This window comes from Simochromis diagramma, unplaced genomic scaffold (assembly GCF_900408965.1).
Source record: "Simochromis diagramma unplaced genomic scaffold, fSimDia1.1 OVJJ01000742.1, whole genome shotgun sequence".
NCBI lineage: Eukaryota > Metazoa > Chordata > Actinopteri > Cichliformes > Cichlidae > Simochromis > Simochromis diagramma.
In genome coordinates this window covers 282,097-309,800 of record NW_024387094.1, presented here as the reverse complement: position 1 = coordinate 309,800, position 27,704 = coordinate 282,097, and the positions used below count along the sequence as shown (strand labels likewise).

Genomic DNA, 27,704 nt, shown 5'->3' with positions numbered 1-27,704 from the left:
AATAAAAATCATCTCACTGTGGTAATGTAAATATAAATGGCCAATATTTAGTTTGTCATTATTATAGATATATATATACAATATTATATACTTATATATATATATATATATATAATATATATAATTATAAAAACACCCAGCACGCCCCTGCGGGCGGTTATTCCTTCCAGCTCGGGTCCTCTACCGAGGCCTGGGAGCTTGAGGGTCCTGCGCAGATCTTAGCTGTTCCCGGACTGCGCTCTTCTGGACAGAAGATCTCCGATGTTATTCCCGGATCTGCTGGAGCCACTGCCTAGCTTGGGAGTCACCGCCACCTAGTGCTCCGATTACCACGGGGACCACCGTTACCTTCACCCTCCACATCCTCTCGAGCTTCTCTGAGCCCTTGGTATTTCTCCAGCTTCTTGTGTTCCTTCTTCCTGATATTGCTGTCATTCGGAACCGCTACATCGATCACTACGGCCGTCTTCTTCTGTTTGTCTACCACCACTTGTCCGGTTGGTTAGCCCACCACCATTTGTCCGTCTGTATCTGGAGTCCCACAGGATCTTAGCTCGGTCATTCTCCACCACCTTGGGGGCATCTCCCATTTTGACCTCGGGACTTCCAGGTTATACTCGGCACACACTCTAAAAAAAATGTTTTTGTTTGGCTTACAACGTTCAAAACCAAATTGACCCTGTCCTCCACGGACCAACCCACCAAACCAACCACACACCCCCCTCCCTCCCCTATAACCAAAACACCCCTGCCCCCATCTCACCACTTTATCATTCCCCCAGCCTTTCCTCCCAAACGACGACGACCAACACGCGAGCACGAGACGGGTTGGTTGTTGATTTCCGTTTTTTTCATTTTGGTTGTGGTTTGTGCTTTTTTATAAACTAGCCCACACTGCCACGTTTAGGGGGGGGGGGATGGGAAAACACTGTAAAACATTGCTGTCTGATTGTTACCTGTTGGTTGGTGGCTGTGTTGGGGTCGCAGGCGCTGGGGTTTCTGCAGGCGGTGTTGTTTGTTTTCTTGTTACTGTTGCCGTGTTAATAAAATGACGGGTTACAAGGCTCCGCCAGGCCTTCCCATCCAGACGGTCCTTACCATGCAACGACTCTGTGAATGCACTGGAGACTGTGTAGTTCAGTGGGCGCGTCCTCCGTCTCGGGGGCGACTGAGGATCTGTGTGTCGATTCTTATTCTCCCTCAAGGATATTCTTGCCATAACGCTGCACAGAGCAGCTCTTGCAACAGGTTATGGGCCCAGCAGCCGCAGGGGAAAGATATCCTCGAGTCCTGTAACTGCCCCCCCCCCCACGGCAGGGCCGCGTTTCCTTGAAACCGCAAAGTTACCGGTCCCCCCCCTTGCTTTGTCCAAAAGTCGTTACCCCCGTCAAAAATGTTTCCCCCATTCCCCGGGGGGAGGCGCCACGTTCGGCAGGGAGCCACTTGCCCCGCTCCTTTCTGCTACGCTACTTGTCTGCTCTGCCGTCCCACGCGCTTTCCTTTCTCACGCGCGTATTTCACAGCTGGCGGGGACACCGGACCCCAGCCAGCATCGCTGACTTTCCTATTAGTTTCGTTTCTCTTGTCTTCTTTTGTTTGCCCGTGTTGTGGCCCGACCGTTACTTATCCTGTACATGCCCCCACACTGCGGCATCCTTTGTCTAGCCACCGACTTTGCTACCTCATCCGGTTTCCACACCAGCTGTTCGGCGCTCATGCAACACGTCGCTCTCCTTGCATTACCCTCGGGTTTACACTTTGTCGCTCCTTCTCTCCCGCCTGCGTTTCTTTTTGCCCAATCCCTCTCCGTCTCCCCCCTCGTCCCGTCCCTTTGGCTCGCCGCTTGGGTCTACATATTTTCCCCCCTGTCCCTATCCTCCCTCATGAACAACATTAGCTAATTGTTATTTACTAGCTAATCTTGAAATGACTGTTCAGTATAGAAATGAAGCCCAACAATCATGTTTTACAGTCCTGTGGTCTCGGCCTCAGATACTCAACTAATCAAAGTGATGTCATGACAAAAATGAATGACCAACTGTCAATGGAAAATTGTACTTATTAGTCAGTATAATCTTTTAGTGATATAAGTTCGCATATGGTAGAATACTGCATGTAGTTATTTGTATTAGGAAATATTTAACCATGTATGCTTAGAGGCGTATAATCAATTGTGTAGTGACAGGATGTGTGATCTCTAGCAGGCTGACAAAAGGCTTGGTGTGCACTCCAGGAATGTACCCCCACATCCTGGGAGCATGGGAAGAGTTCGTACCTTGTTTTATTGTTTTAACGTAGCTATGTCTGTTTTAGTCTAAGTGCCTTTTGTTTAGATGAACTGCTGGACTTCCTCACCGTGTTATCTAGGGTGAACCATCTAGGGTGAGGGGGAGACTACCCTCTTTATGACCAAGGATGTACCTTTTGTGCTTTCATGTTATATGACCCTTTGATCAGCAGGACCCCCCCCCCCCACCCCCCACCCCCAGGACTCTCAGCGCGAGTCTCTCAGTCTGGAGGCTGCCCTTGCTAGCAAGAAGTTCTGTGTGTTTCTCTTCTCTGAGTCTTCACTGAAGAAGTGTTTTAGAATATATTCCTTAACACCAACAAAATATTTTTCTCCTTCATTTCTGTCACACAAAGCTGTATGTAATGTTTCTCACGGTTAGTATCATGGTTGCTAGGCAACCTGAACAGCGTGACGTAGGCTAGACCGTCCCATTTCACAAGCCTCTCACTTCCACACTTCTCGTACTTATAGTACGCACGGTACGTAGTACGTGTAGTGTGCATACTTCAAGCGTGCAGACCCTGAATTGGGACACAGCCAATGAACACCAGACTCTTCCAAAATAAAACAGGAAACACGGAGACATAGACATGGAGATAAAACATGGCATGAACTTAACCGCATAGACAAAAAACATGACACATAGATGCAGGAACCAGAGAGACTGAGTACAGGGGGAGATGACAGAAACAACTAAGAAATAAGGACTAAACAGCAACCTAGAAATTAACTAGATCGAAAATGAATACAAAAATAGCTAAAACTCAAACACTGGGTCACATGACCCAGTACCGTGACACATACTTCCAAAAACATTATGAATTTCATTTATAATTGAGATGTCAAGCTGATATCAGACATCTTATGCTCACCAGGAGCATGTATACCTACCTTCAAATCCTTAAGGTGTCAAATTCACAAAGCCAACATGGGCTCATTCAACACGTGGAGCCTGAAGTGCATGACACACTGTAAACAGGTTCAAGCCCTGTAAGATCCACCCACTTCCAGATCACGCCCTCGTCTGTTATTTTGAAAAGAAGACCAGCGTTTCATTCCTTCAAAACCATTTTTAGCTAAAAACAGAGAGAAGGATGGACTCTGCACCCCAGCGTCAACACTGAGGAGACAGTTCCTTGGACAGTTCCTCGGACGACCCGAGCACTCGAAGCAGGTGCTCGTGCACCATAGAGAGCATCCTGACGGGAAACATCTTAACCTGGTTCGGGAACAGCACCATGCAGGACAGACGAGCTCTACAGAGGGTTGTGCGATTAGCTGAGCGCACCATCCGCTCCGAGCTCCCTGACCTGCACTCAATCTACAGCAGGCGGTGCTGGACCAAGGCCAGGAAGATCGTGAAGGACCTCAGCCATCCCAACAACAGACTGTTCTCTCTGTTGAGGTCAGGAAAGCGATTCCGCTCCCTGAAGACCAACACAGAGAGACTGAGGAGGAGCTTCTTCCCGCAGGCGATACGGTCTCTCAATCACACCACCACACAGTACTGACCCACACATACAGTTCTTACACACACACTGGACATTCTGGACATTGTTTTCACTTCATTACTTAAATCACTTTAAGCATATTTGCACTGCACAAGACATAATGTGGATTGCACAACACTGGACATTATATTCTTCATTTCCAGTTAATACTTGTACAGCTGCTGTTATTGTGTATATATTTATTTATATTTCTTCATACATTCTTATATAGTTCTATATTGTGTATTTTGTTGTACAGTTATTTTATTTTCAACTTTAATTATATTATTTTATCTTATTCTTTCTCAGTTAAATTTACCCTTTTTAATTTTTCATATTTATTTCCTATCTTATTCATAGCCTTTACTTTTTTGTTTTCTTTAGGTCACGAGCAGTTGTCCAAGCATTTCACTACATATCGTACTGTGTATGACTGTGTACGTGACAAATAAAATTTGAATTTGAATGAGACTCTCCTCAGCTCTTACTGGGACAGTGGCGCGGCTGCCCCTCTGTTGGTCTTCCTTGGTCTCTTGTGTTCTGGGGGCCTCTGGATGTCTGGAGTTTTGATCTCCTCCATACCTGCTTCATGCCCTGGTGGGCGGGGCTGCGGCCCCCCCACACCCTCTAGCAGATCATTACATGATGGAACCCTTTAAAGAAAACAAGCGCGTCCATGCTCACAGGTGTACACACGGGTGCTCACACACACAAACTACACCCTTTTTGGCTCCTACCTCAAAGCACACTGTGTTCTGTTGATCTTATGTGCTGAACAATAATGTTTAATATTTAGTATTTACTGTCATATTCCCATATATCATTGTGATGTTGTTTATTCTATTACTCTTGTTCTCTTCTGCTTGTTTTCTTTTTTCTCTCTCAGCAGGTGATCCAGGTGATCGATATATGCATTTTTTTTTCTTTTTTTCTTTCCTTTTTTTCTTTTTCTGCCCGTTCTGTTGGTTTTTGTCTTTTGTCCTTCTCCCCCGTCCCTCTTCTCAGCTGTTTCTCTTTCCCTCTTTCTTTCTCCCCTTCTTTCCTCCAGTCAAGTCTGTCCCGTATTCAGCAAGTGAAAATAAAATAAACAATAAAAGGTGAATCAAATGGACCATTAAGGCAAGGCTGGGATGGTCAATTTGGTAAAGTAAATCCGTTGGGCATCTTTCTTTGCCTTTAGACAATAATTCTGATGGCAAAAGAGCCAAACGGGACAGGCCAAAAGAAAAAAAGACAGAAAATCACAGAAAATCAGAAATCATTCTGTGGAACAAACCGGCCTGGCTCGGGGCAGCAGCAGGTTTCAGCCTGAGCACATACACATTCATGTACGGGTCATTCATGCTGCCTTCAGGTGCACCTTGTACGTTCAGCAATCTGTACTCAGACAGAAGGTTGATTTAACTTAGCCGGGTTCATTTTGTTTTGTACAGATCAACATGTCTGTGATCACTTTGTTGTTCCTTTTAATGCAGAGTTAGAATCATATATGTAAAGCAGGTTATAAAGTTTTTATCTCAGAAGAAGACCCATTTAACTCATAATATTCCTACATGTCTTTATTTAACACATCAGCAGGGCTTCTGTGAAGCTTTCATGTTTAATACAACACACACTGATCTATGGACACGTTCAGGTATTTACAACAATATTATAACCAGGTTGTTATCAGGCCTGTACTGATGTCAGACACAGTGACAGGTGTGTGAACACACGCACGTGTGTAAAACGTATCAGGAAACATGCAAAATTCATATCTGTAAATTCTTCATGGACACAGCGTAATGTTGCTAAGTGTAAAAAGAAGTTTCAAACTTGTTGGTGAAGCTAACAGTCTGCACAGCAGTCTAACTTAACAACAGTGACATGATGAGAAGCTGTGAAGTGCAGGTGTGCTCGGTCACTGTGGAGCATCACAGGTGTTTCATCCAGGCTGACTCCAGAGCAGCAGTGATGGGATGTTCCACGCTGTGCTGAGCTCCTGAAGCACTCGTGCACCTGAAGCATGTGACCACCTGACCCTGAACACTCTGGCACCACAGGCCCAGATTCAGGTGTGAACCTGTTACATGAACTCCAGCACCTGTTTACATCCAGTCACTCGATCAGCTGTGCTTAAATGTTTCATTTTAATAAAACTAGTCAACAGGAAGTAGAATAAATAGGAATCAATCATTTACTGACAGCATTTACGCGTATGATTTAAATAAGTGCAGATGTTGTATCAGGTATAACTGCACACAGTAACTGTATTACAAGCCTCTCAGTACTGCATTAACTAGAATACACCTCTTCCTCCTTAGCCTCACACCACCTGCTACACCTCTACTCTTCTATGACTACAGTCATCCACAGGACTGAGGTGAGGTCACATGGTTTATGTTCATATGTAAGGAGCACAGAGATGTCCTAGCAGCTGACCTCAGGTCAGTTTAATGACTGTGAGCTCAGATCAGCAGCTCTGTTATTGTCACTGTGACAGGGAGACACTCAGACACAGCGCTCATGTCAGCTTGTTCTCATGCAGGAGGATCAGGAGCTCCATGTTTGTCACATTCTTTATTTTTGAATCATGATGTGTTTCTGCCATCAGAGTCTGTCATGAGTACTCAGGGTTTCACAGCAGCTCTTCTGAATGCTGAGCAGGACTCCAACCTCATGTTTCACCTCAGAGGTTCTGATGTCTGTGAACACTCGTGTTTCTTCTCTGGGCTCATCTGGACAAAAACACCTTTCTGACTGACTGTTAGCCTTTAAGAGAAAAACATGTCTTTTATTTATTTAGATATTATGAAAACAAACTGAAATGCACTTCACACACGTACACACATGCACAGGTACCGGTCCGAGGCCCGGGGGTTGGGGACCACTGATATAAGTGATCTAGTAGCTCTGTTTTGAAAGTTCAGTTCATGCTAGAAATGTGCTTTGGAATTTGTACGTGCTTTGTCTCTAGGGGCCACTGCATATTTATATATAAACATATATAAATGAACCACTTTTTTTTACATTAGTAATTACTTTTGTGTATAATTTTATATTATTGTTAATAATAAATTAATCAAAGCAACAAAACAACCTGAGGAGCCGGTTCGGAGCCGAAAGAGCCGGTTCTCTAATAAGAACTGGAAATCCCATCACTAACGCACGCCAAGGGGACATTTATACAGCCGTATTTCGCACATGACTATGAAAGGCGGAAGAGGAAGTAGTTCCTTTGAATGTAGATAATCTGAATGTTATAGTTTCTTTCCACTGTGTTCCTGTTAATGATAAACTGCAAATTTACCCTAAATTACTGAAATATCGATATTTTAATGTGAGAATCAATTCTAGAACATAAATGACTGGTATCGGAGGAATCGATATTTCAGGATCGATCCGCACATCACTACTTTCCAGTGTTTTCCTTATAAAACGCCGTTTTTACCGTTTCTTACCACAGTAAATATAAACAACGATAGTATTCAGGAAGAAAACCAAACATTGCAGATATTTTTATCATAACTCTGGTTTTACGTGGCCTATCAACATAATTTAAAAACTGGTATAAAGTCCACACTTTTCCGTCAGTTGTTCCATCTGTCCTGCTCACATCTCCAATGGTTGTACACGTTGTCATTAACGTGGCTTCACTCCACATCAGCCACGACGCTTTGCTAGCTAAACACCGGTGTGGGCACATAAGGACGCTGTCATAGCCTGTCGACGCTTAGCTGCGTATATACGAATGTGAATCGCATCATTGGCTGGAATATGGGATAAGGTGGCATCGTTCTTATCCCATACGGGAGAAACCAGTCACTTACTGACTAACAATTCTGTTGGCAGTGTTAAAGTTTTAATTTCAATTTCAATTCAGGTTAGATTTTATTTTTGTGTGCAACACAGGTTTTCTGTGTGCAGAGACCGTGCCAGCAGTGCGCAATTGTGCACGTACACAGCTTAGAGGGAACATTGATTAGAGCCATGTCAATAAATTTAATTAGAGTTACTTTCATTTCAAAAAGTAATCCAGTAATGTTGTTGTTAGCAGGGACAGAGTGGGCTTTCTGACAGGTACCAAAGTTGTCTGTAAGGTGAAATGCTGAGCTTCTATTTTACATTATATACACAGTTTTCTCAGCACAAAATCAAGTAACTGAACCTAACATATAATTGAAACCATAAAAAGAGATTTTATACAATTCTGAACCAAATTAAAATAATAGACGATGTCCCGGCATTTAAAATTAAATGATTAAATATTAAATTAACTTTCAGATTGCAAAATAATTTTTAAAAACTTTGATTTTGGTTTCTCAACCACCCTCTCACTAATGTTAAAGTGCTAAGTTTGAGATTACACTGCTGTTCCATATTAAAATCCAATGTGTTAAAATGACAATAAAAAACAATTAACTAACTCAGGGCCCTAACAATGTAACTGTTGGTATATTGTGCAATTACTTATAAGTTAGAGGATTACATACGTCAGAGTGGATCCAGTAGATGTCTGCAGTGTCAGCTTTAGCAAAAGTTAGCAATCAGACTGATAAAACATAACTAGAGTATTTTGATAGTGAGAACATCTATGAATCATTGTGGAAAGAATGCTTACTGATTAAATAATATATAATCAATACTGGAGGAAGGTTCAGGAGACCATACAGACATTCTGAATTGAATTTAAAAATTGTGTACCGTTTGATCTATGATATTGTAGTGCCTGAAGGGAACAGGAGAGAATACACAACAACAAATATGAGCAACAAAACTAATTAGAAGGAACACCAGTTCTATATCCACACTATATTGTATACTTACATCACACTTGAACAATAAAATAAACCTTTAATAACAAACAGCCTGTTTAAAAATGCTGAAAAGCTGACTTCTGAAGTGTTTCTGTAAAAGGAGGACAGCCTTTAGACTGCACAAAGAAAGACTGAAGAATTTGACCCAAAAACAAACCCAGGATAAAGAGGTTCAGTGAATGTGGTGTTGAAGGTGTGGAGGTGGATCAGAGTGTCAGAGGAGACTCTGTAGAAGGACAGAGTGCCAGCAGGACAGTCCACATACACTGCTACTCTGTTAGAGACAGAGGAGGAGGAGGAGGTTGTTGTTGTTCTTGTCTTATTGTGCCAGACAGCATGAGGACCATGATCAAAGCAGCTCAGACTCCACGAATGTTCGTTAAATCCAAGTTCACAGTCATATCTGTCTCCCTTCCTTCTGATTCTTCTGTAACTCACTGATATATCAACCATTCCTCTCCACTCGACCTCCCAGTAACAGCGACCAGTCAGACCATCTCTGCACAGGAGCTGAGGATACTGATCAAATCTGTCTGGATGATCAGGATATGACTGAACCTCCTCCACAAACGTCACCTTCCTGTTGTTGTCAGACAGTTTGAGGTTTGTGTGAACTGTGTTTGTGTCGACTGTGAGTTGACAGGAATCTGATGGAGAGAACAAACACAATCCAGCTGCAGTTATTGATCCATCATCTGTTCATTGATTGACACTTTGACGATGACTCCTGACATCAGAGATGTGAATGAGTGATGTGACAGTTTGAAGATGGTTGAATGTGTGCTGCTTTGTTTTCATGAATCACAATAAAAACACACTTACACTTCCTCAGACCTGGTGTCAACCATCGGACTCCAGGAGGCTCCACCCTGAAAGGAGGAGGGGGGTCAGAGCAGCACAGTCTCTTTCAGCATGCACACATGGACATTACATGGCTCTCATTCACACACTGTTAGACACTGACTTTGCTAACAAAACGGGAATAGAAAGGTCCTGCTACCACACATCTTACAAATAGGACTCTGACTCTTACAATCCACATTTCTTTGGTTGTCAGAAAGTTTTCAGCATCTTTACAGCGGTCACCATCTGGAACATGCTGTAGGTGATTCATTTCTGCAGCTATTTCTGTAACTTGGCTGTCTTCTGTATTCAAATTTGTGCACTCCAGAAAACTTAACATTTAAAAGGGTTGGACTGTTTCCATTTGCCTTAAGACATGATAGCTGACAGGAAGAACACAATTACAAAGTTAACATTTCCACATTACTTATAGCAGCTAGCTTCAGTTAGCTTCTTTATTTGATCTTATACTAATGAACTCAAAGACGCAGCTTAAATTAACCTGTAATTATCAAAAAGTCTATAAGGTTTGTGTACTGCTCTCACCTGAAACACATTAAAATAACCTGTCTCATGCTACAATCCCACCAGCAAATTGAGTGTGCCAAGATTATGACAAAAAACTCTTATCCACTTCACTGTATTTAAACTTTCCAAAGATAACCCAGACTGGGGCATGTGTGGGCCAAAAACCTCTGCGTAATGCTTCAGGAAGGCTGCACTGTCACTGCCCATGCACCAGACTTCTTTATTTCTTTGCACAAGTATTCATGAAAATAATCATTTTTCAAAACTATTTAGTGAAATTGATCCTCTTGACTTAAAATTTAGTCTTAATGTGTGTTCTCTATCTATTCATGTGTGGCTGTCACAAGACTCTCCATACCTCAGAGTTTCCAGTCTCCAGCATGGATCACTCATTCCAGCCGACAGCCGTTGCATCCCAAAGCCTCTTGAGTGATTGTAACTCAGATCCAGCTCTTTCAGATGGGAGGGGTTGGAGCTGATAGCTGATGCGAGCGAAGTGCAGCCTTCTTCTGTGATCAGACAGCCTGACAAACTAGAGTCCCACAAATTTAGCAAATGTTTTTAACGTTTTTTGAAAAAATTATTATACTATACTTAAAATAACTGAGAAAGAGAGTAAGCTATAACCATGTCTTTCCTATCTAAATGTAAGTTTAAAAAGCTCTTGATCTGACCTGAGAGTTTCCAGTGTACACTGAGGACTTTCAAGCCCCACTGAAAGAAGCTTCACGCCTGAATCCTTCAGATTGTTGTTACTCAGGTCCAGCTCTTTTAGACTGCAAGACTGGGAACAGAGGACTGTGGAAAGAGCTTCACAGGTTCTTTCTGAAAGGTTGCAGCAACTTAGCCTAAAGAGACAAACAAAATACAAAAGTGTTCTACCTTTTCTATAGTTGTAAGCTACTTTGTATCATTTTCATTCATAAATAAATGCTATCTATGTACTTACAGAGCTTTTTTAGAGGCTTTCACAACTGGCAGCAGCCTCAGAAGAGCCTCCTCTGAAGCAGAGTATTTCTTCAGGTCAAACACATCCAGATCTTCTTCTGATGACAGTAAGATGAAGACCAGAGCTGACCACTGAGCAGGAGACAGTTTATCTGTGGAGAGACTTCCTGATCTCAGGGACTGTTGGATCTCTTTCACTAGAGAACGATCATTCAGTTCATTCAGACAGTGGAAAAGATTGATACTTTTCTCTGCAGTCAGATTTTCACTGAGTTTCTCCTTGATGTACTGAACTGTTTCCTGATTGGTCTGTGAGCTACTTCCTGTCTGTATCAGCAGACCTTGAAGGAGAGTCTGACTGGTTTGCAGTGAAAGGCCCAGGAGGAAGCGGAGGAACAAGTCCAGGTGTCCATTTGGACTCTGTAACGCCTTATTCACAGCACTTTGATAGAAATGTGTCTCTGTAAAGTATCTTGGTTTTGACCTCTTGGAGGTTGTTTTTCGTTCTTCCAGCAGATTGAGTCCAGAGTTGATGAAGGTCAGATGGACATAAAGAGCAGCCAGAAACTCCTGAACACTCAGATGGATGAAGCAGAACACCTTGTCCTGGTATAGTCCTCTCTCCTCTTTAAAGATCTGTGTGAACACTCCTGAGTACACTGAGGCTGCTCTGATATCGATGCCACACTCTGTCAGGTCTGATTCATAGAAGATCAGGTTTCCTTTCTGCAGCTGATCAAAAGCCAGTTTTCCCAGAGACTCAATCATCTTCCTGCTCTCTGGACTCCAGTGTGGATCTGTCTCAGCTCCTCCATCATACTTGACCTTCTTCACTTTGGCCTGAACCACCAGGAAGTGGATGTACATCTCAGTCAGGGTCTTGGGCAGCTTCCCTCCCTCTCTGGTTTTCAGCGCATCCTCCAGAACTGTAGCAGTGATCCAGCAGAAGACTGGGATGTGACACATGATGTGGAGGCTTCGTGATGTCTTGATGTGGGAGATGATCCTGCTGGCCTGATCCTCATCTCTGAACCTCTTCCTGAAGTACTGCTCCTTCTCTGGGTCTGTGAACCCTCTGACCTCTGTCACCATGCCAACACAGTCAGGAGGGATCTGATTGGCTGCTGCAGGTCGTGTGGTTATCCAGAGGTGAGCAGAGGGAAGCAGTTTCCCCCTGATGAGGTTTATCAGCAGCACATCCACTGAGGTGGACTTTCTAGGGTCAGTTAGGATTGTAGTTTTGTGGAAGTCCAGAGGAGGTCGACACTCATCCAGACCATCAAAGATGAACACAACCTGGAAGTCTTCAAAGCTGCAGATTCCTGCTTCTTTGGTTTCAGTAAAGAAGTGATGAACAAGTCCCACCAAGCTGAACTTTTCCTCTTTCAGCACATTCAGCTCTCTGAAAGTGAATGGAAATATGAACTGGATGTCCTGGTTGGCTTTGTCTTCAGCCCAGTCCAGGGTGTATTTCTGTGTTAAGACTGTTTTCCCAATGCCAGCCACTCCCTTTGTCAGCACTGTTCTAATTGGTTCATCTCTTCCAGGTGAGGCTATAAAGATGTCTTCTTGTCTGATTGTTGTTTCTGGTCTGTCTGGTTTCCTGGATGCTGTTTCAATCTGTCTGACCTCATGTTCATCATTGACCTCTGCAGTCCCTCCCTCTGTGATGTAGAGCTCTGTGTAGATCTGATTCAGAAGGGTTGGGCTTTCTGCTTTAGCGATCCCCTCAAACACACACTGGAACTTCTTCTTTAGTGCAGATTTGAGGTTATGCTGACAAACTCTACTGGGATATTCTAAAAGAACAAAAGACCAAATATACCAACCAAATGTTTAGAAAGTTCAGGCAACAATTTCATGCCCTAAATCATTAGCATTTCAACACATGTGGGTCCCTCTTTTGAAACATTAGTAAATGTTCCAGTTACTCAGCAAAAGAAAATCTTCAGAGAAATCCTCACTGTTCTTCAGACGGTCAACCAGATCCTCCTGCTTCATTCTTCTTAGGAAGTTTACTGTGATTTTCAGAACTGCCTTTCTGTTGCTCCTCCATTGCTCTTCATCTTCACAATGCAATACTGCTTCATCCTCCATCTCACTGCCCTCATAATATGGACTCAAAACCTTCTGGATCTTCTTCAGCTCGTTCTTCACAAAAGTGATGATGTTGTCCTCCAGTAGCTGGAACAGAATACTTTATGAATGAGCCAATCAGACTGAAATCATGGAGCCAAACATCAGATCTCTACAAAGAGCAGCATGGAGATGATTGTGAACACGATAGATGTAAAAGTAGTTGTTGTACATATACAGACCATAAATATGGAGTCCAGCTGTGTTTGATGCTGCTGGGTAGACTGACCACTGGGAACCTCTGAGCTCTCCTGGTCCACTCTGTGGAAGAACCATGAAGAATTACGTTACACTATCTTTCCACATACACATCCAGCCACGTAAAATGGTCACCTGGTTATTAATGTGCCATTTATGCTATCAAATAAATTAGTCATGCCTGCTTACTCAAGTTGTGGCTAATCTAAGTTTAACACTTTTGGGATTTGTTTAAATTTAAAAATTTGCAGTGTGAAAGGGACAGTCCAAATGCAAATACAGACACTCTTCTCATGTGCAGAATCTATTTAGTTAGCTAGTTAAGCAATTGTAATTGCAAATGGACAGAATTAACCTGGTCTTAATGAGCGACTATGCAAACAGCGCTCCCTGCACCTACAGACAATCATTCCTTTTTATACAATGCAATTAGGAGGTTATTCACAGCTGATATATTTTACATATTTTCTATATCGTTTCGTGGGATTGTGCAGTCAAAGCAACACCATCATATTATGACACTCTCAACCTGAATGTAGGGAAAACCACAACATGTTTATATGAAACTGCAGTGTGTTATTTTCATAGTCTCTTGTGCATTATGTTCAGTTTTCTCCACCCCCTGCTCGTTAGTCGATTCCATTCCCCTGCACCTTGTTTCCCAGCTGTCTCTTTCTCTAATTATCTCATGTGTATTTAAACCCTCATTTTTATAATTTCTCTGTCTTGTTGTCCTGTTTGAGTCTCACATGCTTCCTGCTTGAAACTTCTGTGAAACTTCCTGAATGAATGCCAATCACATGTTTCTTCCTTTAATAAAATTAGTCACAAAAGATTTTTCAGATTTCACTAGTTTTAATCCTGTTTTTAAAAGTATGCAGCCCAGAGTATGTTACTAAACTGGTGTTAAAGGCATCTCTAAGGGTTTCGTTTCAAACTGAGAAGCTTATCTGGGGTTTTAGAGATCTCGTTCTTTGCATAATAAATTTTACTCAGCTAATTACCACTTTATGTTTAATGGTTGTAAATGCTCCGTCTGCACTGATATGTTCATACTTTAGAGAAGTTCTGCCAGAAGATCATGGCTGTCATGACTATTCATATGTTATATCTGAGTTTTATGAACCTTTGTGTAATGTTTGGTATCTGAAGAACAAACTTGTGACTGTGTTGCTCAAACCGGAGTTCCTCTACCTGATTATATGTAAACATGGCCTGGTTTTGTATAGCGCCTTACTAATCCCTAAGGACCCCAAAGTGCTTTACACGTTCAGTCATTCACCCATTCACACAGACATTCACACACACTACACTAACACTGCTCTTCAGATTATTCTTTACCCTGAGGTGTTTTTAGTATACCGTAGATACCTACTTACACCTCAATACAGAGCAAACAGCCACTTAATGAGACGGTACTGATGGAAAACGTACCTCCTTCGTTTCCCTGGTTTTAAGGGTATAACGTTTTTCTTGAAAAATAGCGGTGGCTCCATGGATGCATCACTCTTCACAGACTCACAGCTACGTGTCTGTTTGGACACAGTTCTTTGACAGATCCTGGTAAGCAAACAATGAGCCATCCCAGAGAAAATTAGATCATAAATGTATACAGTTTAAAAATGAATACCCATTAAATGTTAAAAACAATCCAGAACCCTGAGAGTAGACCGAGATGCATAAAAGGCCTTCTGTAGTTCTGCTCTAAAATATTTTTTCTAAATCTACTAGATGAACTCATCTGCTGCCATTATTATTATTAAGAGTCCTGCCTCAGAGCTTTAACCACCTCTGAGCATTGTTTTGGTGTCTGTTACTTGTGAGTCTCTTAGTTAAACCGAACTTCCAAAATCTGATTTCAGGTCTCACGGCTACGTGAAGTTGCACGTCCCACTAACACTGACATTAATCTTTACAACCATTTTAGGTCTAAATATCAGCTTAAACCCGAGTACAGGGAACCAGGTAATTATAGCGACAGCTCTAATGGACGTTCCAGGAGAGCTCACCTCTTTGGTTTTCCTGCTCTAAAGGTTGATGCTGGTTTCTTGAAGAATAGCGGTGGCTCCATGGAGGTATCACTCTTCAGAGACACACAGCTGTGATCAGGCTCACAGCAGCCTGGTCTGTCATGTCTGCCAGATAAAGAAGTAGACCACCAAGAAGAAGTTTATTCAATTCAGTTTTGTTGACATAGCGCCAAATCAGTCGCCTCAAGGTGCTTTATGTTGTAAGGTAGACCCTTCAATAATACATACAGAGAGTTTACTAACTCATTCAGAAGACACATAATAACATAATTGTTCATCATACATGAAAATGTCCTCTGCTGTTTCTGCTGGACTGAACTAAAATGCCACATGACTTCTCGCATGATTCTGAAGATGAGGACACATGAGGAAGAAGATGAGCTGATGTTTACTTACGCCATCTCTGAAATAATCTGCTTTTTGAAGAACAGTGGAGGCTCCATGGACAGATTACTCTTTAAGGACACACAGCTGGGATCAGGTTCAGGATAGTCTGATGGTCTGAGGCGGATCGCAGCAGACAGAAAGATCGAGTCCCAGGATCAAGATTAAGATTTCAATTAAAAAATATTTTTGTGTTCAGAAAAACATGCAACCACATTATAAACAACAACAATTCTGGATGATTTACAAACAAATATTCGAGTCATTTCTGGCCATTACTCTGTTATTAGCAGGCACAGAAACTAATCCTTCTCCTTTCTGAAACTGTGAACCATGACGCTGCCCTACAGATGGACCCACACACTGTTTTCACCGTTCTCTCCAAAGTCATAGGAAATATAATGCTCACGTTTTCTGTTAAACTTTGTTAATTATCTCTAAGTTACTTACAGTGTGAATTTCCACCTACTGAACTTCTCCTCAAACCATCTCACATAAATACAAACAGTTATTTTCTTCTGCAGCCTCATTTAAACCCTTCATCCTCTAACTCTTTGCTGTCAGTCAGACTGATGAAGAAAGTTTTTCCCACCAATGTCTCAGGATCACACGGAGTTGATCAACTGTCGTGATTATATTTCTTATTTTGTTCACACATTTATCTGCAGGCTGAAGCTGCTGACTGATTCTGATGCACATCTTTATGTTTATGTAAGAACACATAAAGCTGACATGCTGTAGGTACACAAAGCTAATGAAAAGTAACACTGAACACACGAATGTGGCATTAAGGACTCAGTTCCAGCTTACATGTCTGGAGCAAAGAACAGCGGAGGCTCTATGGACTGATTACTCCTCAGAGACACACAGCTGGATTCAGAAAACCTCTGGGGGACATGAGGCCAACAGGTTCTCCCACTGACTCTGGCAGACATGGAGAGAAAACCATGTTAGATCATTGTTCACAGAAGATTCTCTCTCCACAGACATCTGACCCGTAGGAGGTCTCTTCATGTTCTTCCTCCCCACTTTCACCAAGAGCTGCTCACAGACGATTATCATTGGCGCCTCTCTCTAATATTGAACATCTTTACCTTACCTTATGAATGAGATGACTATGACAGCTGGTGTTACATTAGTAAATATACATTTCTTTCATTCTAAAACTCATTTGTGTTATGATTCATGTAAAATTGCTAATAAATGTTAGAAATAATGAGTATTTATATACTTTAGCCTTTTTTTCTTCACCTGCAGGCATCACCAGCCTCCAGCATGTATTACTCAGAAGAAAAAGTTTTATTAAGAAAATTTTAAGAATTATCGTTATTTTTTAAAATCTGCTCTTTGAGCCACTTGTTTGGTCGACTTGTGATGTATTTGTTGATGTTTGATGCTAGAAAAATAACCAGGATAGAAGAAGAAGAAGAAGAAGGGATTCATTATTTGCAGCTTTGATTTGTGGTTGAATGATTTATTTCACAACCAGATCAAACCTCTAAACTGTCCTCTCATGTTCTGTGGAGCCTGGCTGTGTTTATCACACCCTGCATGTTTCACTGCGTTATATGTTCCCACACACTACAGGATGGATCCAGCATGTGTTTATTGGAGCTTTGAGTGTGATGTGAGTGCTGAGCTGTGACATGGAGAAGAGTCATGGACAGTTAGAGATGGTCGTCTCACCTCTGAGCTTTGGTCTGGCTCTCATGTTCCCCACACAGAGTGCTTTTAGAGGGAGGGGCTCCCTCCTCTCTGTCCTCACACTGATCCATGCTGCTCAGCTCACACACACTTTCTACCTGCAGAGGAAACACAAATCATTCATGTGCACATCAACTGAAACCCTGCTTTCCATCACTGTGCTGTCCAAACATCAGCTGCTGCTTTCCTGCTTCCTCTCAGTGTCAGCTGCATGCAGTCAGACAGCAGTGTGAGGCAGAGGAAGCTGCCATCAGCTGCTCTGCTTCTATTTAAAGGTTTTACTGATATCTGTGCCGTTATCATATCTGTTTATTGATCCCACTCTTGAAAAGTTCTATTCCCAGTTTTATGTGATTATTACATTTTATATTATATTTATCAGTCTTACTCGGTCTGTCCGAGTTACAAACGTTACAAGTGTCGTAACAACCGTCCTTACAGACGATGACTTCCTGTTACAGGAGAACAGCCAGTGTGACGCAGTATTTTTACTCACAGGTCATTGTGTGTAATCCAAAACAGTCGTATTTATAACAAGTAATGATTGAGTCCGTCTTTCCCTCTGGCAGCACCGTGAAGATAAAGTTACGTCCGGAGCTCAGAGTGTCTACATTCTGGTGTTGTGTCAAACGTGATCGCACAAACTAACACAATATGGCGAACACGGCCTCGTTGCGGTGCCGTATTCGCAGTCTGAGCTGCGAGTCCGTCACCGTGAACTAAGCTGCACACAGGGAAACATCACAAACATTACACACTCCTTGCGTTACCTGAACACGGAGCTTCACACGGAGACGGTCCACTCACACAAAGTTCAGGAAAAAAGTAACGAACACGGAAACACCCGAGCAGCTGCTGTTCCCGAGACTGTCTCATATTCCACGGAGAGAGCCACACCTCCACGTCCACACGCACACGGGTGTTTATGAAAACGGGGACTTTCCGTTCTTAAAATCTCTCCGCCCACATGTAAACGCCAAAAACAAGTCAAACGCTGCCAAGAACATGGCAAATAATAGTAATGTTGGCTTATCGCAAGCTTGGAGGGAGGTGTCCTTCTGAAGTTTGCGTTTTTCTGGAAAGGAAGCGAATTTTTACTTTTCACCTGCCTTCAATCTTTCAAATGTTAATAACTAAAGACTATGGCTGGTGTAGACTCACAGCTTAGGAATGAACAAAATGCATACAGCATATGTAATTTGTGTGTGTGTGTGTGTGTGTGTGAGTGTAAACCATAGTTAGTTACATTAGCAGTAACAGGATTTTGTCATTGTAGAAATGCATCCCATTGTGGCGAAGGAGGAATAACCAGTAAAGGTGACTAAGGAATGCTGACAACCACCTGGGGAGGGAGTTACCCCTGGAAAGATTTCTAAAGCCAATGTGGATCTTATACTAGCTACCAAAGCCCTCAGGCTCGTTATTAACAGCAGAGGTGAGGTTAAAGGCTTCTGAAGATTAGGACTCAGATTGATCCGGAGGAGCGGTGCATCAGTAAAACCGTTCCACACCACCCTGAAATTTGTGTGTAGCAGCTGGTCTGTGCAATGCGCAATAAACACAACATATTATTTACTGCCAGATCATAATAGCAGATAATACCACAATGTAACATGCAGGCATTAATCTAACAGTTTCATTAAAAGCTGCATTTTCACAGATATTTCACTTTTATTTGTTGTAGATGTTGCAGAGAGAGTGACTTGCTATGTGCTGAGAAAAAGGAGATCAATTCAGTTCATTACTGAAGACTAACAAGTGTGCTCGCCTCTAAACACTCAGCGTGAGGACTGAAGGAAGAGTTTTACACTGCACTGCGCTCACAGCTTGTAGCCGATTAACACTCGTTCGAATAACAAATCCCACTTATATAGCTATAGCAAAGCCTCACAGGCATGCATTTAATGCAGTTTGCAGTGTGCCATAAATGTCTAATTCATGAGAAAGAAAGGAAATGACAGTGTTTTTTAATCCAAAAGAAAACTGGAGAAATGAGAAGGAGACAGGAGGAGGAGAGAAGAAACAAACACTTCACATGTCAGATTTGATCACACTGGGTTAAACAGCACACTGCAGTTTAGGGGAAACACTGTAACATTGCATGTTATGTTACTGTTGGATTGTGTGTCCACAGGTGTTTGTACTTTGCGTCGTAATAAAATGACGGTAAAAGGCTCCGCCCGCTTCCCATCCAGGTCTTACCATGCAACGACTCTGTGAATGCACTGGAGAGGTGTAGTGGGAGAGTCCTCCGTCAGGAATGAGATATGTGTGTCGACTTTTTATTCTCCCTCAAGATTATTATGCCATAACGCTGCACAGAGCAGCTCTGCTAACAGGTTATGGGCCCAGAGCAGCAGGAAAGAGATCCTAGAGATCCTGTAACTGCCAAAGGAAGGGCAGCGTTTCCTGAAACCGCAAGTTACCGGTGTTGTGCCAAAGTAGTTACCCCCGTCAAAAATTGTTTCCCCATTCACGGGAGCGCGCAAAGTAGGAGGAGCCACTTGCCCAGCTCCGTTCTGTACGCTACTTGTCACTGATCTGCAGTCCACGCGATAAAGAGTAAAAGCTGGAAAACAGCAGAATCGATGAATTTAATATTAGTTTCGTGATATTGTAATGTGCCGTGTGGAAGACAGTTTACCTTATAATGTACACTGAAATAACCTGCTGGGAATACTTTGTCTAGAAAAAGACTTTGATACTATAATACTGTAAAACCAGATGCGATCATGGAAACACGTCGCTCTCCAGTGAATTTACACTCGGTTTACACTTTGTAGCGAAGCTATCACGAATGAGTTTATTTGCAAAATCAATCTCAGTATAACCAATAAGTACAGTAACTTTGGAGACCATGTCTCATTCACAGCAAAAGTTATGGAGGGATACAGATTTTATCAGGCTGTGTGGCATCGGCTGCCAAAATGTGTGCCCCCCCCCCCCATCTGTAATCCATATTGGCTTTGTTATCACAAAGGGTATATTTGCCAAATAAGTCACAGTATAACCAATAAGTACAGTAACTTTGGAGACCATATCTCATTCACAGCAAAAGTTATGGAGGGATACAAAATTTATCAGGCTGTGTGGCATCGGCTGCCAAAATGTGTGCCCCCCCCCCATCTGTAATCCATATTGCCTTTGCCATCACAAAGGGTATATTTGCCAAATAAGTCACAGTATAACCAATAAGTACAGTAACTTTGGAGACCATGTGTTACGGCCCTAGCTGGGCCTCCTGATACTGCCCTTGTGTGGGCGTGGTGTTTTTCTCCGCCTTCTCCTCTTTTGCTCCACCCCTCTGTCTCTCTCTTGCTCTCTCTCTCCCCAGGACACAGCTGCTGCTCATTGGACTCACTTACCACCTGGGCCCAGTCAGCAATCACCTCTCTGAGGTCATATAAGCTGGGGATGAGCTGTGAACAGGGTGGGGTGTTCTCTGGTGTCTCTGCGTTGTGTGTGGTGAGCCTGCTCGAAGTGTGGAGTTGTGGAAACAGCATAGCTGCTGTACGTGAGTAGTGTGGGATTGTGGGCCTTGGCAGCAGTAAAGCCAGCTGCTGTTAGTGACAGGGTGAGCTTGGGGGCCCCTGGAAGTGCCTCCTCGTGGTGTGGAGTTTTTGTTTGGTTGTTGTGTTCTTTGTTGTTGCAACCTTGTTTTCCCTTTTTTGGCATGTTATTGGTAATACGGCGTTGCTGGCTCCTTATGTTATGATTATCTACAATAAAGACTGTTATTTACTAAGAACACCTGTCTGTTTTCCTTTCATTCTGTTCTGGACTCATTTGTTACTGGTCCCCTCGCTCGCATGCCTAGACCCCTTCGGGGGGGACGTAACACCATGTCTCATTCACAGCAAAAGTTATGGAGGGATACAAAATTTATCAGGCTGTGTGGCATCGGCTGCCAAAATGTGTGCCCCCCCCATCTGTAATCCATATTGGCTTTGCCATCACAAAGGGTATATTTGCCAAATAAGTCACAGTATAACCAATAAGTACAGTAACTTTGGAGACCATGTCTCATTCACAGCAAAAGTTATGGAGGGATACAAAATTTATCAGGCTGTGTGGCATCGGCTGCCAAAATGTGTGCCCCCCCCCCCAATCTATGATGATGCACATTGGCAGAGTTTTTCTTTGTAAATAAATAAAATTTAAGACAACGTTTAAATATATATATTTATCGTCTTTGTAAGTAACAGGGCTTTTCAAAAGTTGGCAAGTTAGTTTTGGCCAACCTTTCGTAGGCCTACTCGACTCCGACATTGTCAAATTTTTCCAAAATCTCCGGTCACGTGGTTTTTCCTAATCAATTATGCAAATTAGCTCACATTGTGCGCACGAACCGAAAACCAGAGTGCCTCTGAGCTAACTAAAAGATTACTTTACAATTTGTTTTCAAAAATAACAAACACCACAAGAGGATGGAACCAGACGAGTACAAGATTTTGGTTGCATATAAACTAAAAGGCGAGTATCCAGCGCTTTTCACGAAAAAAGAGAAATTTCTTCTCCGAAGAAAAGCTGCTATTTACGACATTGAAGGTAATAACTGCAACTTTGTAGCGTTTATAAATGTCATCAATACATATATATTAACACATATACAATGGCATAATGTGTAGTCTTAATTTGCACTAAACGATTTAATTAGCTTGACCTTTCTTTGACCTAGTTAACCCCGGTTAATAGGCACATGTGCGTTTATTAAAGTAAAAGTTTTAAGGTTTGCTATTAAGTAGACAGCGTTAACTAAGAACTGTTTTTGTCCTTTTATAGCTTAACTACAATATATTACGTCGTAATTACTTTTGGAGTGGTATGTGCCACACCCTTTTACGCAGGTGTACCCACTGTTATGTCTTTATGTCTTTAAATTACATATGTGGAAAATTACTGACAGCAGGAAATTTGGAATTAAACTACTTCGAATTGATATTTGTATTAAAAATAAATCCATGATATCTGAAGGCCATTAGTCATAATTACTTTACACACCCATCACTTTTTTTAGTATCAGTAATACAGTCTTGTGTGTGGCATAATCTTTTTGGTTTCTGAAGTAGTCATACTGTCATAAATATAGATAACCAGTCCAATAGTCACCCCCAAATTATATCACATACATAATTGATTCATTACATTCAAGATGTATTGTCATGACTTTTACCACATATAGACCTGTCGTGGTTTAAACAGCTATAATAAACTTTTCTATTTTCTTGTTTATGTTTAGGGGAGCAGCTGTTTTACTGGTGCTACAAAGGCACAGACAAAACCATAAAGACAACGGTAGTCTGTGGGGCTGATGAGGCAAACACAATTTTTTCAGATTTTCATGCCAGTCCTACTGGGGCCCATTGCGGGCAAACAAAAACAAGAGAAGCCATTTCAAAGCGATTCTACTGGCCAGGGATGTCAGTGCACATCAATAATTGGGTGGGTACTCCAAAACAAACTCTATGTAATTCGACTACAGCTAAATTATTTTAAGAGGAACACGGCAATGTTTCTGTATCTCTCAAAATAAGTTATGTAAACCTTGATCATCAACTATTGTGTTTGTTATTGAATTGCTTTTATTTTTGATTAGGTTTCACAGTGCGCACTTTGCCAGGCAAGTGCTGCAACAATTAAAAAACCAGCAGAATACATTCCGATAAAAGTTAGTCATCGACCATAGCAAATAATCACATTTAATCACACAATGTTTTCATTGCTTAGAAACCTACAGATTATATACTTGAAAAAAATATAACAGTAGACTAGCATTCTGTGTAATTTCAGTATTATTAACTTAACTATGATTTTCTTTTTAAGGTCTCTCAGCCATTTGAACTGGTTGGGATGGACCTCATTGGAAAACTTACTGAAACCAACAATGGACATCAATACATATGTGTTTTTATTGATTATTTTACAAAATGGCCACAAGCATACCCTTTAAAGTCAAAATCAGCCGGGGAAGTGACAAACTGTCTCATAAAATTCGTCCACCAGTTCGAAGCCCCGAAAAGGATTCTTACTGACCAAGGCAAAGAATTTGTCAATTCTGTAAGTACTTTAGTCTTTGGCAAAAATATGTGAACTCATATTTGAATAATTTTTTGAAAATGGTTAATTTTCTGGTCTTTATAAATCTGTTGTTGAGATATTAGTATGACAGCTGTTTATTTAAATTCTTATTGTAATGTGCTTATAGCCAGTGTATATAACTTTCTTTTGCAGCTCAACAAAAGGGTTTGTGGACTGTTAAAAATTAAAAGAAGCCTCTGCTCCCCCTATCACCCTCAAACGAATGGGCTGGTGGAGAAAATGAATGGCACCATCCAGAGGTAAATTCTTGGAGTACATGTTATACATTTATGGGGGTTCCCTTCCAACAAAACATTAATGCATGACATTAAACTATTAAAAACTGTAAATGATCTTTCATATGAATGTCTTCTATGTGCTTTCATTGTCAGAGCCCTGTGTAAAGTCGTTGGCAACCAACCACAAATGTGGGATGAGTACCTGGATGCTGTAATGTTTGGACTCAGAACTAAAAAACAAGTGACCACCAAATACTCGCCTTACTACCTAATGTTCGGCAGAGAGGCTCGCTATCCTTCCGAAATCCCAGAAGAGTTCATGGTATGTCTTTTTGTCTGTGACAAACTACACGGAAATCCCACACAACGAAACTTTTTTAGTTTTTGAGGCGCAGGCAGATCAGTTTCAATGGATGCTATGTCACCGCCATAAAAGGACAACAACACTGAATATTTCTATGGATTGTTCCACCCCTCAATAACAGTATTCTTCATGTCCAATCAATCCCAGGATACACTGAAGCTTTGCCAGAAATACATTGTGTCTTAAAACCTTACCAAAGACACTTAATGTAAATTTTCACTGTATTTCTCAGTTCTTTTATGTATTATCTGTGTATCTTACACAAATTATAGTAATGATAGACATGTCTTTTGATTCAAAGGTTGATGAGACTGTGGAAGACATTGTGGGGCAGGAGGAGGTGTCGGAAGACATTCAAAAGCATCAAAAAATGTTGGAACTGGTGAAGGACAACGTGGTCAAAGCTCAGGAAAAAACAAAGGGCAAAATAAAAATGATGAAGAGAGATGTCATCTTCAAAGTTGGTGACAAAGTTTTAAGAGCTAACATAAGAAGCCAGCAGAGGAAAGGGGGGAAACTTGAAGCAAACTTTTTAGGCCCTTACATTATTACAGCAATCCAAGGTAAAAGTGCAGATCTTCAGGATTCCAATGGGACAATCATTCCAAAAGTAAATATTGACCAACTAAAGTTAAGCAAAGACAGCACGCCAAGAGTGCCACACCGGGGTTTAAAGAAAACAGCAGCCACATTACTAACAGCACAACCAGGTCCAGCAGCACCAGCATCTGCTCTAGCTTCACAGGCTACAGCAGCACCAGTGGCGGTAGCACCAGCACCTCCTCCTAGAGCTACACAGGCTACAGCACCAATGGCATCACTTACATCACTACCAGTTCAAACACAACATCCATTTCCAGTTCCACAAGGTATACCAATAACGGTATCAGAACCAGAGTCAGGAGCAACAGCACAGAAAGACAACGAACCACCAGAACCAGCCACAAGTGCTACAGCACCAGAAGACGCTGCAGCTCTACAAACCGAATCCAAAACAGCAGCCGACCCAGCCTCAAAGACCATAACAGCAGACCAGGCCTCACAGACCACAACGGCAGCAGACCCAGCCTCACAAACCACAACAGCAGACCCAGCCTCACAGACCACAACAGCAGACCAGGCCTCACAGACCACAACGGCAGACCCGACCACAACTGCAGACCCAGCCTCACAAACCACAACAGCAGACCAGGCCTCCCCGACCACAGCAGCAGACCCAGCCTCCCCGACCACAGCAGCAGACCCAGCCTCACAGACCACAACAGCAGTCACAGACCACAGCTCCAAATGCTACAACCACACAAGCCTCAGCTCCACAGATTACAGCCCAGCAATCTACAGCACAAACCATAGAACCAACAGTTGCAGAGAAATGTAAATAAATATAATATTTTTTTTATTTTTAAAAAAAGGACTTCTGTTCCTATGACAGTGTTTGTTTCAGTACTCTGTAGATCATGGCATAGGAAATTTTACACCTTTAAAAAGATTTTGTTAGGTATATTTCCTAATAGAATATTTAAATTTAACAATATGTTAATGCTTTAAAAAAACATTCATGGGGCAAAACATTATAGAAAACTTGTAAAAGGATGTAAGCCACATGTGTAAAATTACACAAATGAAAAAGTGAGTCCTTCAAAACTGTGAATCTTTCTTTTGTTGTTGTGTAACCCAGAATGTTCATGATTGATATTGTACATCTGATGTACACTAAGAGTGAAAAGTTTGGACACACCTTCATTTTAATGTTGCTTCTTAATTTCCTTGTCTATTTTGTAGATTCATTGTTGATTAGAACTCGAGGCATCAAAACTATGAATGGACACATATGGAGCACTAACCCTAACACAAATGATGTAGTAAACCAAAAAGTATGAAAGAACCAAAAATATTTTTTATATCTTAGATTCTTCAAATTAGCCACCCTTTGCTTTGATCACTGCTTTGCACACTCTACGCCTTCTGTTAGTGAGCTTCATGGGGTAGTCACCTAAGATGATTGTCACTGCATGAAAAGCATGAACACACAGAAAAACACTGAATGGGAAGGTGTGTCCCAAATTTTGACTAGTAGTGTATGTTCTTCATTTTCTTCTTTTCCAAAATTGCTGTCATATATGCTGCTAGTGACATAGAATGCCCACTACAAGAAGTATATTAATGTTGTGATGATGACTGCCTGCCAGCAACAGTTCGAAAGATCAAATACTCTTTAAGACGCTGCTTTTAACAGCCCAAAAATTGACACTCTATTTTACAGATAATAAAACTAGTTTTGGAGGAGAAAAATAACATTTTTCCAGAAAAGGTTATGTAATAGTAAAGGCCACAGGTGCAAGCCTTGAGCCTGAGTATTTTAAAATGTAGTCATGTAGCTGCAACTAAACATAATTTTAAAAAATTGTTGTAATAGGTGTTTCTGCTGGAAAAAAGATATGATAGGGGGCAAGAGCATTTCTATTGCTATGTATTTAAATTTCTTTGCTTTTATTAATATGAATTTATTTAAATTTCTTTGTAGAACATTGTAAGTGTAACTTTACCCCCAAATAAAAGCAAATTTAAGTTCTCCTTTTTTTTTTTACAAAATACAATGTTAAACCATGTGCCCATTTTATCAGCGTCTTAAAAGTATTTACCCTGAAACACGTCTTTTGTCAGACAACTACATAAGAAATTATGCATTTGAAATTTTGATTTACATTTAGTCCTGCTGACTTATCTCTTTTTCTCATTACTTTTTGTAGATATAATGGATGCCTGGGCTGGAAAGAGTCCTCACATTCTACTCTCCAGAATTGGTGCTTACAAATTATTCTACTGGGATATCCAACAAATTGGTCCAGACATGGAGTTGGAAAGTGAGGTACAGTGATCTTTACTGACAACAATGCAACTATCAGTGTTTTATTCATTGACAACAGTTAACAAATGTTTACATTTTGTATTCGCAGTCTATTAATGCATATCTTGAGATCATGGTGAGACAATGCAATCGTCATAATTCAGCAAAAGCAGCATTCATTGATTCATTTTCAATGAATGCCATTTGGAAGAGAAAAGCTCCAAGACTCAAGGTAGGTATCTCTAGAAAGAATCTTGTGTGTATTGTTTAAGTACCTCTGATCATATCCACATCCAGATTTAGATTGGATAACAGCTTATGCAGAAAGAATGAATTGAGACTGGGGTTAGTAGATGTGGATAGTTTATTAGACTTGACAGTTCTCTTTTGTTCTCTGCTTGTCTGGTTTCCTCCTCTTTTTGTACACACTCCAATCAATGCTTGATTTGAGATTTTCAAACATTTGGGCTAATATCTCTTTTGAAATCATCAACACTGCTTCATCTCTTTAATAGGTACCTTTTTATTATCAAGTGATTCATACGTCACTGTTAAAGAGGCTTAAAAAAGCATTAAACATTATTCTGCAGATGGTAAAAGGATCGCATTGAAAATGATTGAAAATGAACTCCATGTCCAAAAAAAAGTCCTTAGAAAGACCTTTATTAGTCTTGGAGGAAGTAATGTGCAAAACCACTTATAAAAAATATAAGATAGTCCAGCTTCTTGCACAGGTTAAAGAAATGAGGGGTGAATCATGGCTGTCGCAGAGTACTTTATAAGTGGATGATATATAATATATCATAAATTGCTTTAATAAAAAAGGAC

The 27,704-nt window shown here is 41.3% G+C and overlaps 1 protein-coding gene across 1 annotated transcript; it reads right to left on the bottom strand.

Annotated features, from left to right (window-relative positions):
• Window positions 1-7,747: 7,747 nt before the first annotated feature.
• LOC120742815 (NACHT, LRR and PYD domains-containing protein 3-like) lies at window positions 7,748-17,323 on the bottom strand. The gene is made up of 12 exons (XM_040046250.1): window positions 16,454-17,323; window positions 15,656-15,760; window positions 15,239-15,364; window positions 14,664-14,789; window positions 13,214-13,292; window positions 12,860-13,079; window positions 11,380-12,694; window positions 10,897-11,337; window positions 10,622-10,795; window positions 10,306-10,479; window positions 9,400-9,445; window positions 7,748-9,215 (listed from the first exon to the last, which is right to left on the bottom strand). Exons 1-12 carry the CDS (start codon window positions 16,576-16,578, stop codon window positions 8,688-8,690), a joined length of 3,459 nt encoding a protein of 1,152 aa, XP_039902184.1. The 5' UTR covers window positions 16,579-17,323; the 3' UTR covers window positions 7,748-8,687.
• Between the last annotated feature and the right edge of the window lie 10,381 nt (window positions 17,324-27,704).

Coding starts and splice junctions, on each gene's coding strand:
- LOC120742815 (XM_040046250.1), bottom strand. CDS start 16,578: ATGTCTGCCAGAGTCAGTGGGAGAACCTGTTGGCCTCATGTCCCCCAG. Junction 15,365..15,655: donor CAGATTATTTCAGAGATGGC/GTAAGTAAACAT, acceptor TTTATCTGGCAG/ACATGACAGACCAGGCTGCT. Junction 12,695..12,859: donor GGTTGACCGTCTGAAGAACA/GTGAGGATTTCT, acceptor TTGTTCTTTTAG/AATATCCCAGTAGAGTTTGT.